General features: G+C 49.1%; 1 protein-coding gene across 7 annotated transcripts in view; it reads right to left on the minus strand.

Annotated features, from left to right (window-relative positions):
* The window catches only part of SYTL1 (synaptotagmin like 1), a 295,599-nt gene that overhangs the window by 151,785 nt on the left and 124,482 nt on the right, over positions 1-19,332 (minus strand). For all 7 annotated transcript variants that reach the window (XM_073666184.1, XM_073666185.1, XM_073666188.1 and 4 more), the window contains 3 exons: positions 11,119-11,267; positions 10,945-11,044; positions 707-752 (listed from right to left, as the gene is read on the minus strand). In XM_073666184.1, the coding sequence (XP_073522285.1) occupies positions 707-752; positions 10,945-11,044; positions 11,119-11,267 (295 nt within the window). The remainder of the gene's footprint in view (positions 1-706; positions 753-10,944; positions 11,045-11,118; positions 11,268-19,332) is intronic.

Below are 19,332 nucleotides of genomic sequence, written 5' to 3' on the forward strand. Positions count from 1 at the left end.
CACTTGATGGTTTTTGCAACTGCACTTGGGGACACTTTCAAAGTTTTCCTAATTTTTCAGACTGACTGACCTTCATTTCTTAAAGTAATGATGGCCACTCGTTTTTCTTTACTTAGAATTTGTATTATGGCAAGAAAAAAGCAGCTAACAGTCTATTCAGTAGGACTATCAGCTGTGTATCCACCAGACTTCTGCACAACACAACTGATGGTCCCAACCTCATTTATAAGGCAAGAAATCCCACTTATTAAACCTGACAGGGCACACCTGTGAAGTGAAAGCCATTTCCGGTGACTACCTCTTGAAGCTCATCAAGAGAATGCCAAGAGTGTGCAAAGCAGTCATCAAAGCAAAAGGTGGCTACTTTGAAGAACCTAGAATATAAGACATATTTTCAGTTGTTTCACACTTTTTTGTTAAGTATATAATTCCACATGTGTTAATTCATAGTTTTGATGCCTTCAGTGTGAATGTACAATTTTCATAGTCATGAAAATACAGAAAAATCTTTAAATGAGAAGGTGTGTCCAAATTTTTGGTCTGTACTGTATCTAGGGCACCATGCAGAATGCTGACAGAGTATATTACAAATTGTCAGCATTCTGCAGCCTAGATACACACACAAATTATACAGAAAGCCCAGACAACCCCTTTAATTCCAAACTCCTAACCTGCAGCAAGCTGCTCTCTTCTGCATTGCACATACCTGACCTTCATCAGAGGATTCTTGCTCTAGATGCACACTGGAAATCCTATGATAAATTACAGAACAAAACAACTAATCAGTATAAAAACTGCATTAGGCTGCACTTTGGTTGCTGAAGGATTTCTACCATAACAAACATGTGATACAGAGTAGTGGACAGGACTTTAGAAAACCTGTTTCACGTAAGACTGGAATTACACATGCAGTTTTTTGGGGGTTTTTAACCAAAGAAAGGAGTGGATTCAAAGAGAATGGGAAAGATAAAGAAACAACTAAGCCTGTGTGCCCACGATGAGCTTTTGGTGAGTTATGGACATTGCGTATTTTTGCTGCATATAAAGCGCATTGCCTCATAGTTCCAGCAAAGTGGATGGGATTTATAGAAATCTCATGCCCACGGTGCTTCTTTTTTACTCAGTGTTAACTGACCTGCGGTGTGTGTGTCATATCCGCAGCATGTCAATTTCTCTTGCGGGTACGCTGAGTTTTATGTGCGGATTTTTCCCATAGACTTGTATTAAATACTGAAAATCCACAGGGAAAAATGCACGTGTTTTTAGTGTATTTCCACAGTGGAGAAAGCCAAATACCAGGAATTATCAAAAACAAAACAGGTTTGTTTAAAACATGACATATCAACGCAGTGTCAAAAATTCATGTTAAAAAAAGCATTCAAAAATGCATTGGAAAAACACAAGTCATCTAACTTACATAATAGGTGCAGAAATGGTGCAGAAAAACTGCAACATCAAAACTTCACCAAAAACTCATCGTGGGAACGTAGCCTTAGGGCATGTTCACACGCCAGGAATTTAACGGATTCCGAGGTGTATTCCATGTCATACAATAAGTATAGACTCCCATTCATTTCAATGGAATCTCTTCCAAAGTACATGCACCACAATTTTTTTCTCATTCCAGGCTGAAAATCTGTTCTGGTGGAAAAAATGAGTGAAATGCCATTTATTGACATGGGTGCCGCACAAAGACCATGTGGAGTAGTCACATGCAGATTGGCCCCATCTAAGGTGGCTTATCCACATGCATGGTTTGTCAAACTGCAAATGAGTGGCAGAAACCAGAGTGTTAGCCTTGAGTTTCTGCAACACATCCTATATCAAGTCAGCATTAGATTTTCCAGTGTAAACATACCTTTGTACTTATTCTGCTCGATCGATTGATTTTGGCTCAGAATACATCCTCAAAAACTAGACCTCAAACAGCTACAAGTACTGCACGTGTGATTCCCGCCATCTTACACATGGATATGGGAGTCATCACTAGTGTTGAGCGAGCATGCTCGACACTGCTCGTTACTCGCCCGAGCATCACGCTACTCGGGATGTTCGGCGAACACCGAGCATTTCCGGGTTACTCGGGCGGGAGCGCGGGTCTTCTCCCTGCACGTTTGGCGCTCTTTACAGAGCCAATGAACATGCAGGGATTGCCAGCCAGTCACTGTAATGCCGCAGCCATGTTGTTTGTGGGCATTACAGTGATTGGCTGGCCGTACAGCATCACCTCGAGTATTTAAAACCGGGCGCCGCCATCTTGGACACAGTCGCTCCGGATCAGCCAGTGTAGGGTCAGTGCTGCTGAATTAGGGAGAGATATATACTGCGAAATAGGTAGTGTAAGGTCTCTAAAGCCTGCCAAATCAAACAAACAGTCCTTCTCAGGACTAATATCAATCCCAGATATCAGGCAGGCAGGCAGGCTGTGTAGGAGACGCAGTGGTTATACCAGCAAACGCTGCATTACAGTCCTGTGTGCTCCTGCTGGTCACATTGCTAGACTTAGCCCCAGGTTTCAGGGGCCAGGAAAAATCCTTTTTTTTTCATCTAAATCCTGTATTTTTTTTTCCCCTCAGTCACACTGTACAAATACGCATCTTATTAACCTTTTGGTATCCCCCCCCCCCCAAAAAAAAAAAAAAATTGAGTGTGTCTGTGACTGTTCAGACACCAATATATCTGTTTAAAAGAGTCTGGTGTAGGCCAGAAAAATAGAACTGTGGTTTTGCAGTTCCACGGGTCAAATCTCTGTATTATCCTGTTTTTGGCATTTTTTGCCATAAAAAAACAGTAATAGTGTCTCCCTGACTGGTCAGACACCAATATATCTGTTTAAAAAAGTCTGGTATATGCCAGAAAATTAGAACTGTGGTTTTGCAGTTCCACGGGTCAAATCTCTGTATTATCTAGCTTTTGGCCTGTTTTATGTAAAAAAGAACTGTAATAGTGTCTCCCTGACTGTTCAGACACAAATATATCTGTTTAAAAGAATCTGGTGTAGGCCAGAGAAATAGAACTGTGGTTTTCCTCTTCCACAGTTCTAATCTCCTTTGTATTATCCTTTTTCCATTGATAGTGCGAGTGTAAGCTATTTTACTTCATTTACAATGGGCAAGGCGCGTGGCAAGGGACGTGGAACTGGACGTTCTGGTGATGGTGCGTGTAGAGGACGGGGCCGTGGCCAAGGTCAAAATGTGCCACAGTCAACAGCCACATCTTCTCGCTCCCACTTCTTGACCGAATTACTAGGGAAGCACACTACAACACCAGTATTGCGAACTGATCAGTGTGAACAGGCTATTAATTGGATAGCAGATAATACTTCCAGTTACCTGGGCACCACCACCTCCGGTCTGTCTTCCACACGGTCAAGTTTTAGTAGCCGTGAGTCTCGACCGCATACTCCTCCTCACCCTGATGCTCCTTCCTCCCACCATGCCGAGTGTCGTCAGACAGCAACTGATCCCACACTTGGACACTCTGAAGAGCTGTTCACTGGTCCATTTCCATATTTGGGCCCCTCGCCTGCTCCGCTTGAAGTGGTGGAAGAGGAGATCCCATGTAGCGATGCCCAAATATTTGAACAGCCAGAGGAAGTCGACGCTGGCAATTTGTCACAAGAGGTGGATGATGACAAGACACAATTACCACGAAGTGAGGAGGAGGATCGTGGTGCACAAGAAGAAGAGGAGGAGGTGGTGGATGATCTAGTAACTGACCCAACGTGGCAGGAGGACACGCAGAGCGAGACCAGCAGCATACAGGGGGAGGGAGGCAGAGTACCCCAACAGGCAGGAAGAAGCAGTGTGGTGGCCGCACACAGAAGGCGGGCAACAGTTCCCCGTAACACCAACACGAGGGACGTTGCCAGTACAACCAGTAGGTCTTCCAGAGTCTGGAATTTTTTTAAAGACTCTGCTGATAACCCCAAAAAGGCCATTTGTACCACCTGCCATGCCAGCATCAGCAGGGGTGACAAAACTACCAGCCTGACCACCACCAGCATGATCAGGCACATGGCAGCAAAGCACCCGACTTTGTGGGGCAAACACCAGGGTCCACGTCCACTGTCAGCATGTGTCACCACTGCTTCTTCCGCTGTTGTGCATGTAATAGAACCCCCTGTTGTGCATGCAAGGCAATCCCCTGTCCATACTGCATGCAAAGATGCCCCCTCCTCTCTGTCTTCACTTGTTATGGCAGTTTCTCAAGAAACAGCATCAATGTCCACGTCCACGTCCCACCTCAGCATTCAATTGTCTATATCCCAGAACTTTGAACGAAAGCGCAAATTCGCAGCCAACGCCCCACAGGCCACAGTCCTAAATTCGCACATTTCACGACTGCTTGCGCTCGAAATGTTGCCTTGTAGGCTCGTGGAGACGGAATCCTTCCGCAACCTTATGGCGGTGGCCGTCCCTCGGTACTCGGTCCCCAGCCGACACTATTTTGCCCGGTGTGCCATCCCCGCACTACACAAGCATGTGTCCCAAAACATCTGCCGTGCCCTCAACAACGCAGTTACTGGGAGAGTCCACCTGACAACGGACACGTGGACAAGTGCTTGTGGCCAGGGACGGTACATCTCCCTGACGGCACACTGAGTAAACATAGTGGAAGCCGGGACCCAGTCGGACCTTGGGACGGAACACATCCTCCCCACACCGAGGATTGCGGGCCCTATGTCATTCAGAGTTGCCCCCACAGTGTACAGCTCCTGCGCATCATCCTCCTCCTCCTCATGTTCAGCCTCCATCTCAGATATCACCACATCAGTTACAAGCTGGAAGCACTGCAGTACTGCCTCAGCCAAGCGGCAACAGGCTGTGCCGAAACTCATAAGCTTAGGTGATAAACCTCACACTGCTTGTGAGTTGTGGACAGCTGTGAAAGAGCAGGCAGATCTGTGGCTGAGACTGCTGAACCTACATACAGGCATGGTCGTGTGTGACAATGGCCGTAACCTGGTGGCGGCTCTGAGGCGAGGCGAGATCACACACGTATCATGCCTAGCTCATGTGCTTAACCTCGTGGTTCAGCAGTTTCTTAAATCGTACCCCGAGTTGCCAGATCTGCTCGTCAAAGTACGCCGCCTGTCAGCTCATTTTCGCAAGTCGGCTACAGCTTCCGCCACCCTTGCTGTGTTGCAGCAGCGTTTGCAGCTTCCGGCACACCGACTGGTGTGTGATGTCCCCACACGTTGGAACTCTACCCTCCACATGTTGCAAAGGATTTGTGAGCAGAAGAGAGCAGTTGTGGAGTACCAGCTGCAACAAGGCCGTCGATATTCAGGTCAGACTCCACACATAAGACCTCAGGAGTGGACCTGGATGTCTGACATATGTACCATCCTGACAAACTTTGAGGAGTCCACCAAGATGGTGAGTGGCGATGATGCCATCATTAGCGTCAGCATCCCACTTGTCTGTCTTTTGCAACGCTCTCTGCAGAGAATTAAAGAGGAGGCATTGCAGCCAGAGTATGATGAGATGGATCAAGAACACGTAATGAGCGATTACACACAGCCCAGCCTCATCTCATCCCAACGTGCATTGGGGGACAATGAGGAAGAGGAGGGGGAGGAGGAGGAAGAACAGGAGCTGGTATCATGCGCTGTAGACGGTAGTACATGTACAACTGTCATACAGTCGGTTCAGCGTGGGTGGCCTGAGGACAGGGGGGAGGAGGAGGAGGAGAGCATGGTCAGTCATCATCTTGGTGAGGACACGGAAGTCTTGCCCATTACAAGTCTGGCACGCATGGCTGACTTTATGTTACGCTGCCTTAACCGTGACCCTCGCGTTGCCAAAATGTTGGGTGACAGTCATTACTGGTTGGTGACACTTTTAGACCCCCGCTACAAGGAGAACTTTCACTCTCTTATTCCTGAGGTGGAGAGGTCTACAAAAATGGGGCAGTACCAGAAGGCCCTTGCTGCAGAACTGTTAAAAATATTCCCATCTGAACACGCTAGCGGCAGAGGTCACAGTTCTTTGACCAACAAAGGCGTACAGGCGAGAGAGACGCAACTCCAATCCAGCAGAGGCTGGGGAACACTTTCAACATTCTGGGACAGTTTTCTGAGACCCGCCCAGCTTCGGGCCCTGAGGCGCGGGGTACTCTCACAAGGAGTGGAAAGTTTCAAAAGATGGTGAGGGAGTACCTTGCCGACCGTACCAGTGTCCTCCGTGATTCCTCTGTGCCTTTTAATTATTGAGTATCCAAGCTGGACACTTGGAATGAACTCGCTCTGTACGCCTTGGAGGTCCTGGCCTGCCCTGCCGCTAGCGTGTTATCGGAGCGTGTTTTTAGTGCCGCTGGGGGAATTATAACTGATAAGCGCACTCGCCTGTCAACTGACAATGATGACAAGCTGACCCTTATCAAAATGAACAAGGGCTGGATTGGGCCAGACTTCTCATCACCACCAAATGACAGCAGAGTAACATAAAGTCAAATCCACTGTGTTATTTTGGGAGGTGTATTCCCATGCACCGCTTCACACCCACACATGGGTATATGCTTCCTCATTTCGGCTGTATTTTGCTCTTCTCCTTATCCTCAGCCTCCACCACCACTATACCACCAGGGTGACCTTGGTCCATGTTGCCAGCATTGCAAGTTCCTCCCTCCTAATTTTTGGCAGCTTTCGCTTGGAAGGCATAGGCAAAGACTGTGGGAGACCCACTCCCCAATAATTGGAATAATGTTTTTTATATGCTGTACTGCATGGCTCTTGTAAGGGGCATTAAAACCGTCTTGTTAAGCTACTGCGACCTCCACCACTTTTCCCAGGGGCATTAAAACCGTCTTGTTAAGCTACTGTGACCTCCACCACTTTTTCAAGGGGCATTGATATTGTCTTTTTATTCCACTGCGATCTCCACGTCTCTTCCAAGGGGCATTAAAACCGTCTTGTTAAGCTACTGCGACCTCCACCACTTTCCCCAGGGGCATTAAAACCATCTTGTTAAGCTACTGCGACCTCCACTACTTTTTCAAGGGGCATTGATATTGTCTTTTTATTCCACTGCGACTTCCACGTCTCTTCCAAGGGGCATTAAAACCGTCTTGTTAAGCTACTGTGACCTCCACCACTTTTCCCAGGGGCACTAAAACCATCTTGTTAAGCTACTGCGACCTCCACCACTTTTTCAAGGGGCATTGATATTGTCTTTTTATTCCACTGCGACTTCCACGTCTCTTCCAAGGGGCATTAAAACCGTCTTGTTAAGCTACTGCGACCTACACCACTTTTCCCAGGGGCATTAAAACCGTCTTGTTAAGCTACTGCGACCTCCACCACTTTTTCAAGGGCATTGATATTGTCTTTTTATTCCACTGCGACCTCCACGTCTTTTCCAAGGGGCATTAAAACCGTCTTGTTAAGCTACTGCGACCTCCACGTCTCTTCCAAGGGGCATTAAAACTGTCTTGTTAAGCTACTGCGACCTCCACCACTTCTCCAAGGGGCATTAAAACCGTCTTGTTAAGCTACTGTGACCTCCACCACTCTTCCAAGGGGCATTGATATTGTCTTTTTATTCCACTGCGACCTCCACCATTCTTCCAAATGGCATTAAAACAGTCTTGTTAAGCTGCTGCAACCTCCACGTCTCTTCCAAGGGGCATTAAAACTGTCTTGTTAAGCTACTGCAACCTCCACCACTTTCCCCAGGGGCATTAAAACCATCTTTTTAAGCTACTGCGACCTCCACCATTCTTCCAAGGGGCATTAAAACCATCTTGTTAAGCTACTGTGACCTCCACCACTTTTCCAAGGGGCATTGATACTGTCTTTTTATTCCACTGCGACCTCCACCATTCTTCCAACAGGCATTGCATTTCCTCCTAATTTTAGTCAGCTTTTGCTTTTCAATGCATAGGCGAACACTAAGGGAGACCCACTCCCCAATAATGGGTAGAAGGTTTTTAGTATGCTGTAATCCACGTCTGTTTCAAGGGGCATTGCAGTTCCTCATAATTTTTGGAAAGTCTTCCATTCACTGCTTAGGCCAACAGTGCACAGGAGACCCAGTTGATATAAATGGAAAAAACGGTTTAGTTAAGGCCCTCTGACCTCCATGTCACTTCCAAGGGGCATTGGAGTGCCTCGAAATTTTTGTTAGGCATTGCACTCACTGCATGCCCTATAACTGTGTAGCCGAACCGCTCCTTTTTGTACAGAAACATATCCTACAAGACATGTGTGGTTGACTGGCCTGATATTGATGTGAATGGTCCCTGTTCCTCCTGCTCTTTCTCCTTTGCCACCACCTCATCCATCATTCATCACCTGAAGCTTTGTTTTAACGGGAGTCATAGAACTGGGATAGTAGCAGGAAAACATCCAGCAATCCTCGGAGGAGGTAGGATATGCGCCAAAACGCTGACCACCTCAGGCCTAGCCGCTCCTACATACATGCGCTTGCATTCCAAGAAAACATAGCAGACGCTAAGTTCTATCATCATCATGCTCCTCATTTTGGCACTCTCAACTCCCCTGATGGAGAAGCCAGGGCCCACAGGAGGAGTCTGGTTCTCTGGTGGGCTCGTCCAATGCTGCCCTAAAGCAGGCCAGGCTAAGAAAAGTGTGGGGGAAGTTTGAAGGAGAAATAGGGGCGGCTGGGGACCGTGTGTGGACACCCGGCCGCGGGGCGGCTGGGGACCGAGCGTGGACACCCGGCCGCCGGGCGGCTGGGGACTGAGTATGGATACCTCACTGCCAAAGCAGCCATGAGGTAGTGACCAGCTTCGGCCTCCTCCAAACTAAAAGGCCCCATTTCAATTGCAAGCTAGCAGTATGGTATTGCAGCCTGGGGGTGGGTGGGTGGCAGGCTGCATACTTGCGCTTGCATTGCAAGGAATGGGGAGGTACAATTGAACATTTCCCTGGGACAAGGACTTGCACAGGGATAGTTGCAAGTCTGCATCTTCTGATGCGGAAAGGATCACTTCTGATGGGCACACTTTTAGGCAGTGACCTGGGTGTCAGAGATGCTTCCAGGGGTCTTCCCCATGCTGTTCCCATGTCTTTTCAGCACTGTATGAATGTGTCACACAGCACATGGCCAGATAAGATTGTAAAATGTTAAAATGACATTTCCCGGTGAATGCATTTGTCACGGTTGAAAGCAATACAAAAGTGCAAAAACGCATAAAAAATGCTACTTGTGAACATAGCCCAAGGTGTGGAGGAGTATTTTTGTTTTTGGTTATTTATTTTACCTTATACACAAGTCTTTACCCTGGAAAGGAAGTTCCTTAACATATTTCACAGGAAAACCGTTTCAGTTTCATTTTTGAACGTTTTATTGTGAGCCCGTTAAAGGTGCTTAATACCTCTGACCAAGTTGTTGACAGCAGTGACCTGGGGGTCAGAAATACTTCCTGGGGCGATCCCCATGCTGTCCCCATGTCTTTTGAGCACTGTCACTATCGTTTTGGGCACTTTTTAGGCTTTCTACAGGCAGTGCCACCGCAAAAATGCTCGGGTCTCCCATAGACTAACATTGGGCTCGTTGCTCGGGTCGAGCACCCGAGTATCACGGTGAGCTCGGCCCTAGCTTCGAGCACCCGAGCATTTTAGCGCTCGCTCAACACTAGTCATCACATTTCCCAACATTTACCCTTAAAAGTAATGTATTTGGTAATTGTATTAGGGTCTCGGTGACAGAGTTTTTTTTATAGTCTATTTAGTATTTTTGATACTGTAAGCGGTTTAGTTTCTCGCTACTTAATAAAGTTTACAATTTTAATAAGGGTTTATTTTTAGTTGTAGTGAGTAATACAGAAGTGTTGATTTTCCAGGAAAAAACTACAGTTGAAGTAGCTTTAAATAATAAGTTATATAACTTACCAATAAAGTTGTATTAGCCAGGTGCCCCAATTACCTGGAGCATGGCTATTCTGGGCCCCAGGATTGTACGTGTCAGAGAAGTGGGCAGTTTTGCTACTGAAATTAACAGCAGTTCACACACTTCTTCAGCAAGGTCCTGACACAAGAAGCACAGCTGCAGGGTTCCATGATGGAGCAGCTACTAGCCTACCGCAGCTCAGAAGCTGATACAAATATAGTAATATTTTATGTAACTTACGATTTACACTGATTTAGCTCTGTTTTTACCATGGAAGACCCGTAGATATGACTTTTAATGGTGTCTATGTATTTTGACTCTTAGGCCATGACCCCACTATCAGTATCTGGTCAGTATTCGGTCAGTATTATTTCTCAGAAATGGGAGCCAAAACCAGGAGTGGGTGATAAATGCAGAATTGGTGACTTGTTTCTATTATACCTTTTCTCTGATTGTTCCTCACCTGGTTTTGGCTCCCACTCCTGAGAAAAATACTGACCGAATACTGACCAAATACTGATAGTGGGGCCATGGTCTTACAGAGGTCTAAGAGATTAGGAAACAATGTTTTCTGCAATAAACAGTGCAAATTTTGCTCATGGCTTTATTTGGCAATGAGCTCATCTAATTTTAGTAAGTGTGGCTGAACTGCAATGCCAGATACAATCGGTGGATAAAAGTCACACTTTTTGGCCACGGCCCCACTATCAGTATTTGGTCAGTATTTTTTCTCAGGAGTGGGAGCCAAAACCAGGTGAGGAACAATCAGAAAAAAGGTATAATAGAAACAAGTCACCAATTCTGCATTTATCACCCACTCCTGGTTTTGGCTCCCACTCATGAGAAAAAATACTGACCAAATACTGATAGTGGTGCCGTGGCTTTTCTACGAGAATGTAGCTATGTTTTTCTGATCTCATACAATCCATTTAAGTTCTCTTATGAAAGATGTTATGCGTCTCTACCACTTGAAGAACTTCAATTTATAGCACTATCAGCTAATTTTAATAGCATGTTTACTAAACCTAGAAAAAAGCAGTATTCCGTCTTTCTGCATTATTGTATTTACAGCTTTATTACACATTACCTAATTACTGTTGGTTTGGATTCATCCTCTTCAGAATCCTCACTGTCATAATCCCCATTCAATTCTTTGTCATCCTGAGCCCAACTTTGGTCCCATTCTCCTGTCAGAACAAGTTTTTCAATTTATTAATAGCGGAGCACTCTCTACTAATAGCTAAGACGACATATGACCCACCTCTGGCTTTCTTCTTCCGTCTTATTGATGCCCTAACTATGTCCACTCCACCAACTTTACCCCAAGGACGTCTTGACCTGACATCACTGAACCAGTCTCCGGACAGTCTTTTTAATACACGGGGATCTGAAAGAGATGACCGTAGTTTCCTGTAGAAAGTGAGAAATTATTGATTACTTTTTTGTACTATGGTTTCTAAAACAAGAAGGTAAAGAAAAGATATCACTTAGATTATTTTTTCTAATTCGAACATGATACCAATATGTATTTTTTCTAATTTGTTTATATTATTTGATTGTTTTAATATTTTATACATAATTATAGGGTAGTGGTTTACATAGAAATCATGGGGCTCCATAGCAAAGTCCTAATTTCCCCTCACCGTCCTCCCAAACAAAAAGGAGGGGTGAGGGCTCATAGATGTGTGGCGCCTCTGAGGGTTTTAGTCGCCACAGAGGTACTGCACCTCACCCAGAGGTGTGGCATCTCCTTCTCTCCGGTAAGGATGAAGTACTGCCCGGGACCCCAACACCTGCACTAAACACTACACTACTCCAGGCCGGCTGGAAGGGCATTATGCACTTCTTCTGCTGCCCCGTCCCTGGCTGGAGTGGGGGGAACCAAAAGTGAGGGGGAACCAGTAGTGGGTGTGGGTGGAGGACGCAGACCAGGGGAGCACTTGAATAGGTGTATATAAAGGGGAGCCATCTTAGTGAGGTAGTCAGTGAGTAGTAAGGAGAGGAGAGGAGGGGAGCAGAGTCTCTTCAGGAGCTCTGCTCCATAATTGGCGCCTAGTAAGAGAGGCCCAGGAGGGGAGCAGAGGAGAAAGGCTCCGGTAACAGAAGGGATCCCAGGGGGTACAGTGAGCGCAGGACGGCACCCGTACGCCCGAATCTGCCAAGAGTCAGAGGGATCAGGCCGCAAGAAGGGAACCAGTCTCTGGACCAGCCGTGTTACTCCAGGTCTCGACTGGAAAAACCGGAGGCTTCTACACTTCCATGGTGCAGTTGCCACAACCTCACACTAGCCGCCGTGAAGGGCACCAAGTAGGTCCGGGAACTCCAAGTTGCCCAGAGGGATCTCAGAGTACCCGATCGGGACTTTGTGTGGGGAGTGCAGGGCAGGAGGGAGAAGACCCAGCGTGGGAAGTCGGTCAAGGAAGGAACATAAAGGGGGTCCCGTTAAGTGCTTCTGATATACTTGAGGGAGTGCTGAACCCCTGCCTGGCAAATGCAGTGCGACGCGGGAGGCTGACACCTGGACAGTGTACCTAAGGAACCTTACAGAACTGTGAGTAAACTCGGATGACTGCACTCCACTGTTTCTGTCAGTTATTTCCATCACGCTACCGCTCCTGCACTACAATGCCCAGCATCACCATCTGCACCTACACTGCCCTGGAGCTGTGCTCTGCCTGTGGAGAGCCGCACCAACCCAGCTGCCCTAACATCTGCTCCAGAGGTCTGCAGCAGCGCTGGTACCCATTACCAGAAACAACAGGTGGCGTCACGAGACAAACTGTTAACAAAACTCCTTTTAAAGAGTGACCCCAGAGTACGGGCCCGGGAGCCGACTGCCGTGACATCCCACAGAAGGTAAAGGCCGGCTACCGAGTCACCCCCATATCCCCCTGGGCGAGTCAGATGCATTCACAGATGCATTCACTGTAGGGCCTACCTCCCATTTTTTAAAGACAGGGAGAGGTTTATATCTTGCGACATTTACATAATTGTGCCTTTACTGAAGCCCCTTGGTGTTCTCACCCACTGCAAAACACTTTTCATGCCCCTATAGAGTCTGATGCCCCTGTCACACTCCCTCAGTGAGTTACCCAACATGCACAGTATGATGACCTTACAGTGCTCTCAACACAGTATGATGTCCCAACAGTGCACCTTACCACTGAATGAGTTCCCCAACATGCACAATATGATGACCTCACAGCCCCCCAACACAATATGATGTCCCTACAGTGTTTTTCTTCCATAGTATGATATCCCCACAGTAACCCCACAAACATTATGCAGCCCCACAGTATAATGCCCTCACAATTCCCTGACATATTATGAGGTCACCACAGTGATCCCCCCACAGTAAGATGCCCCCATGCACACTACCTGAAGCATAATACTCCACAGACGCACACACAAAGTATGATGGTCCCCACAACACCCACACACAGTATTATGGCCTCCATATGGTATGTTGACCAGCACAGCATCATGTGCCCCCAGATTCCCTTCACAGTATGATGCCCATATAGCCCCTCTCACAGTATGATGCCCCCACAGCCCCCCTCCACAATTATCTTCCCACAGTATAAAGCTCCCAGTCACCCTTCCAATATTATGATGGTCTCCACAGCCCCGCACACACACAGTAACATTGCCCTCACAGCTCCCCGCATTATGATATTCCCACAACCCTCACATATTTAGATGCCTCACAATTTCACACATACAGTGTGATGGCCCCCCAAGCCCTCCCGAACAGTATGATTCACCCACAGTATGATGTCCATCACAAAGTATGATGCCCCCCACATAGTATGATTCCCAAACAGTGCACACACCATATGGGAGCCATCATACTCTATAATGGCCCCTACAGTCCCCCACACAGTATGATGCACAGACAGCTATCCCCCATGCAGTAGAATGACTCAACAGTCTTCCTGTTATGTGCTGTGCAGAGGAACCCAGCAAAACTGACAATAAACCAGCAATGCTGGTCCATGGTGCTCGCCGAATCCTGGATCCTGGAACATTCCCAAAAGACCCCGCATCTGGTCAGTAAGCTGCTTGACCGGATCCATTTTTTTAACATATATATATATATATATATATATATATATATATATATGGCTGTTTATTCTGTTATGCGCTATGCAGAGGGACCCAGCAAGACTGACAACAAACCAGCAAAGGCACAGTCACAGATGCACTTGGCACAAGCTGCCCAGCTAGGCTAGCCCTTGACGGTCAGGAATACTCTTCACCCAGCACCCAGTAAATGGAAGGCGGACTTTGGCAGAGCCCTTCCCAGGCCCACTGTCGTCAGACTCCTGGCGTTTGGTGACGCGGCTAGTGCCTAGTCACGAACCAGGTGAGTACCTCTGCAAGAACCACAGGAAGTGAAACCAGAAGGGAAAACCCCTGAAAAGATAGCAAGACTAATGCTAGCACTGCTCACCACAAAGCACATAGGGAACTGCAATAAACAGCAAAGGACTGAGCAGGGAGCAGAATTATATAGCCCGCCTAATCATTTGGTGTTGATTACCTCCCAATCATCCCCAGACAGCCACTCCCTACTAGCTTCAAAAGCAGACTGGACAACATCCCACCACTGCATAGTACCAGACAAAACAGCGTCCCGCGCTGCCTGGCAACCAGGGAAGGCAGCTTCCTATCTTCCCCACGCAGAGAAATCAGTGAGAGACACAGAATCCCGCGTCCTCGCACATCCCACAACACCAGAATGCGACGGTCCACAAGAATGGGACAGTTTCTCTGCACGCGTAGTAACTCCCCTTCCAGGGTCAGGACAATGTCGGCGCTTGCAACCGGAGTAGCATAGCACCGGACCTGCTCCATTCCCGGGTGGGAGCACAGAATGACGATTTGTAACACCTCCCACATAGAATGACTACTCTCATAGCCATCCCAAGCAGCATGATCACCCTACACACAGTATGGTGTCCCCCACAGACCCCACATATAATAAGGTGCACCCCAGCTACCTCCCAGAGTATGATTACTCCCAAAACCCACCACTAAGTATGAAAGCACCCATAGCCCCCTCCCACACACTCTATGATGCCCCACAGCTCCCCACAGAGTACAATAGCCTTCACAGGCCACCGACACACAGTATGAGGCACTTACTGTCCCCCACACACAGAATGATTGCCTCCACAGCTTCCCCTCACCTACACACAAACACAATATGATGTTCCCTATGCCCCCCCACACAGTACTGACTGCCGAAAAATAAAAATACCTTGCTCCGTGTTCCCAATGCACTATTCTGACTTGTGTAGTGTGCGAACTGAGGCACAGCACAGCAGGCAGGATCTAGTGATGTCATTGTGCCCACTGCGCTGAAACTCAGAAGCGCAGGCTGAAGCGTAGAGCAGTGAGCCAACTTTTCCTATCTAGAACCTCTAATTTGGAAAAACATACATGTCTGCCAAAATAAGAAATAAAAAACAAATACAGCTTTTAAAATATCCATTAGCCATTGTTTTAAAAGAAAGTTGTTTGTAGACTGACATTTCAACAATTCAGTAACATTCTTATGGCCTAGAGACTCATCCTCAAGTACTGCATTATGCTCCTTGTTTCAGTCTCTCGGCCACTTATAATAATTATCTTTAGGCTATGTGCAGACGATCATATTTCTCATCTGAGAAAATTGGGTTGGTTATGTAAATCACATTCTGATCAAACTCAGAGTTTGATCAGAGTATGATCATAGTGTAATCCAATTCTCCCGGATGAAGAGATAATGGGAAAAAAAAATCTGCATCTTCTTTATTATGTCAGTCCGTGGAAATTGGACCTCATTCAGATGTCATCCGAGTGCAGCCCAATGTTTTCCACACACTCATTGACTTACATGGCCAAGTGTTATCCGAATATCAGATCAAACTCTGGCATGCTGCGATTTTTTTCCCCGGACAGGCTCTCCCCTTAGAATAACATCGGAATGAATGTTAGCTTTCAAAACATCAGATTGCAATTGGACCAATGTTATGCTATGGTGCTGTGCACATGACGCGCCCCCTGGGACATATTCCTTTTTGAGGGGAATACCCGGCACCGGATCAGATGGGGGGTTGTAGTCTCCGAGCGGCTGTGACCCGGTCCCGTGCCCAGGGCGTCAAGCTCAGTGTGATGTGGCAGTTCTACAGATGTTACTAAAGTTCTTTTGTGTCGACTACGCCACCCGTTGTGATGCGGTCACTGTGGCCGCCGCTGCAGCAGGGTCCGCTGAGGCTGATGGTGGGTGCGCAGCTTGGTGAAATAACCCCCAACGGGAGGGGTATAGCCTCAGAGGGGACAGGCGCAGAGGATGGGGGTTGTGGTGGTGTAGTGCAGACGGCAGTGAAGACAGAGTCGGGTTGTGCAGTTAAGGGTGTTTACTTACTGCAGATGTTGTACTGGTCACTCCAGCTGCTAGTGACCACCCGAGCCGTGCTGCGTCCACCAGGTCCTGGATCCAGCCAACCCCCAAACAAGTCCGGAGCGTGGCCCTGAGCTCTCCCTCTGTCCTTTCTTCAGCCGTCCCCACCAGTGATCCACCTAGGTCCAGCTCCCTCGGGCCTTCTGTTGGGACACCCTTGGCCCTGGGTTCCCTGACCCTTCATGTGGTGTGCCTTCGGGGTGAATGTGGTGGGTGACCGTGACAGACGCTGCCCACGGTCTCCGGTCTCTGGCTGGGGATTGTTTTTACCCCCACCAGTTTGGGTTCCGGTACCCTTTTGCTGACTCCTCACCCGGTGCTCTAATTTGGGTTCTTGGGTCCCTTCAGTCTTCCCCCCTCTGGGTCTTTCTCTCTCTTCTCCTCTCTCACTCTGGGTCTTGGTCTTTCTTCTCTCCTCTCCTGACTTGTTCTCTGCAGCTGACTCACTTCCTGCATCTGATCCTCTGCATCTGACCCTGATTCTTAGTTGGTGCCCACCTTATATACACCCTCTATGTGTGAGCTCAGGTGACCAGCACCCAATGAGCTCCTAACTTTACCCAGGCTGCTCCCCCTATCTGCCCCTACACTACTTGGGATGTACCACCCCCCTCCCACTCCAGCCAGGAACAGACTCGGTCGTACCTGCACATTTCTAAGTGGGAGTACCGTTGGTCTGTTCCTCGGAAATGGGATGTATGTAGTGCATGCAGCCTACCGAGCTCAGTTCCACACTCCATCCTTACCCGGGAGTGGAATATCACACCTCTGGGTTGAGGTGCAATACCCCTGTAGCAGCCGAATCCTCAGGGTGCTACATTCCCCCCTGGTAAATCACAGCACGTCCTCGGGCTGTAAAGACAAAAAACAACACCAAAACATACAAAATTTTTCATATAAACATAATAAAACATATAAAACATTATCTATATAAAACTTTTCATATAACATTCTCGTCGTCTCTTGTTTCTGGTTCCTCCTCCGGACACTGTGCAACGTGTGTCCGGGAAAAGTGCGACAGTCTCTTAGAAAATCTGGTTTTCTATAAAACCGGTAGGGGGCGCTTTAGGAAGCGCAACTATATACAGGGGAAGTTGGCCGCTCTCAGTCCTCGGCCAGGTAGAGGGAAGGGAATGGCTGCTCACAGTCCTCAGCCTGTGGGATGAAGGGGTTAACGGGTAAACAGTTCACTGGTCCCAACGGGGACTATTTTAGCAGCAACGGTTCACTGTGCCCCGACAGGCAACTATATACAGTCTCTACTCCCGTCCTCAACGACGGCTCCCTCCTGCTTTTTCTTGGTGATATGGTGTTGCTTCAGACCCGTCCGGGTCCTCTGGCTCCTCCTCCCCGTACCGCAACTCCTCCTCCGTCAAGCGGTGTACGTGGAGGGCATAAGGTCCTTTGGCACACTTGTGCCGGGTGAAAGTGACCTCGTCTCCGACGTAGAGGTCACGGCCTTTGTGACCTTCCGGCAGGTGGGACTCGACGTCTCTGCGGGTCACAAAAACGTCACCGCGGTTGTTACGGTCCCGAATAAAGCCCCACCCATGCTGCGGGTTGAACTTTATCACCGTCCCGATGGTGCGGGGACAGTGCGCTGCACGGGGGTTCCTCCTAGTCCGGCTCTTCTGCTCCGCGCTCCGGATTTGGGCCTGTTGTTCTCTGACCCGCCTCTCCTCCCGTTCTCTCGCAAACTCTGCTAGCTGCTGACGACAACACTCAGTACGCTCAGCGGCGACTGCCCGAGTTTCTCCGGTGAACCCCATCAAATCTTCTCCCGTGGGGTCCCACACGAATTGGGCTTCTTCTAAAGGAGGCGAGACCCGAGCCACGGGCTTCGGAGCCGGGATCAGGGGCTCACACAAGGGCCCTAGTCTTTGTTGCCGCTCCAGCTCATGGTATCCTTCGGGCCAGATGAAGGGCCGCCCGTCCGGCCATGTGAGCTGGCTGAAGAGGTCCTCCCCCAGGTGTGGCACCCTTGGTATTACGGGCGCGGGCGCGGTGGTGGTGGCGCCCGGGTTGCCCAGGCCTTGCGGCCAGGCCTGGGGCACCTGGAAGGTGAAGGGCACCGTTAGGACGGCGGCGCCCTGGGCTACCTGGCCTTGCGGCCAGGCCGGAGGCTCCGCGGAGGTAGGGGGCGCTGTTGGTGGTGCGGCGCCCGGGGGTACTAGGCCTTGCGACCAGGCTGGTGGTATTTCCTGCTTTGTCTCGCTCCGGGTCGAGGCGCGTGACGTCACAGGGGTCGCTGCGGCGGCTTCCGGTCGGGGCCTAGTCCATAGCGGTGACATGGCGGCTACGGGCACAGCAGGGGGACTTTCGGGCTCTGCGACGGGGAGCTGGGGCAGTTGGGCGGTTTCACGGCTTGGGGTATAGGCATCCCCTTTACCTGCCTCCATGCATTCGGCTCCCTTCTCGGCGCCGTCTCCGGCCTTGGGTCCTCCCGCGCCATCCTCAGAGGCGGTCTGCTTCCTCATCTCGGCTGGCGTGCTCCGGGTCTTGGTTTGCTGGGCCATCTCACGGCTCCACTCCACCAATGTCTCTCGCTGTACCCGGGCCATCCTCCGTGCGAGGCCCTCCAGGGCAGTCTGTGCACACTCCCGGTCTCGGGGGAGCTGCGCTAAGATCTCCGCTAGACCTAGCGGGGTTGTGGACTCTAGCAGGCTCCTGGTTGTGGACTCTAGCAGGCTCCTGACCATCGGGTCGGTGCTGCTCTGCTCTGCTTCCGGCAGGCTCCTGGCCAGCGGGCCGGTGCTGCTCTGCCCTCCTTCCTCGGTCTCTAGCAGACTCCTGGCCAGCGGGCCGGTGCTGTTCTGCTTTCTCTCCATCTCCGGGTGAGCTCCTTCGCTACTCCTCGTTAGACCTCTTGCCTCCGGGTGCGCTCGCTCCAGACTGCTCCAAGCGACACCCATCTTTTCTCTTCTCTTTCGTCTCCTCCCACTTCGAGGGCGGTCCCGGGGCATCTCGGTGACTGTCAGCTCCAGGGGGAGTTCTTTCACGCTGACAGACACCTCCAGCATCACAGTC

Source organism: Phyllobates terribilis, unplaced genomic scaffold, assembly GCF_046119375.1.
Source record: "Phyllobates terribilis strain yellow unplaced genomic scaffold, ASM4611937v1 Scaffold_2__4_contigs__length_985480577, whole genome shotgun sequence".
Lineage (NCBI taxonomy): Eukaryota > Metazoa > Chordata > Amphibia > Anura > Dendrobatidae > Phyllobates > Phyllobates terribilis.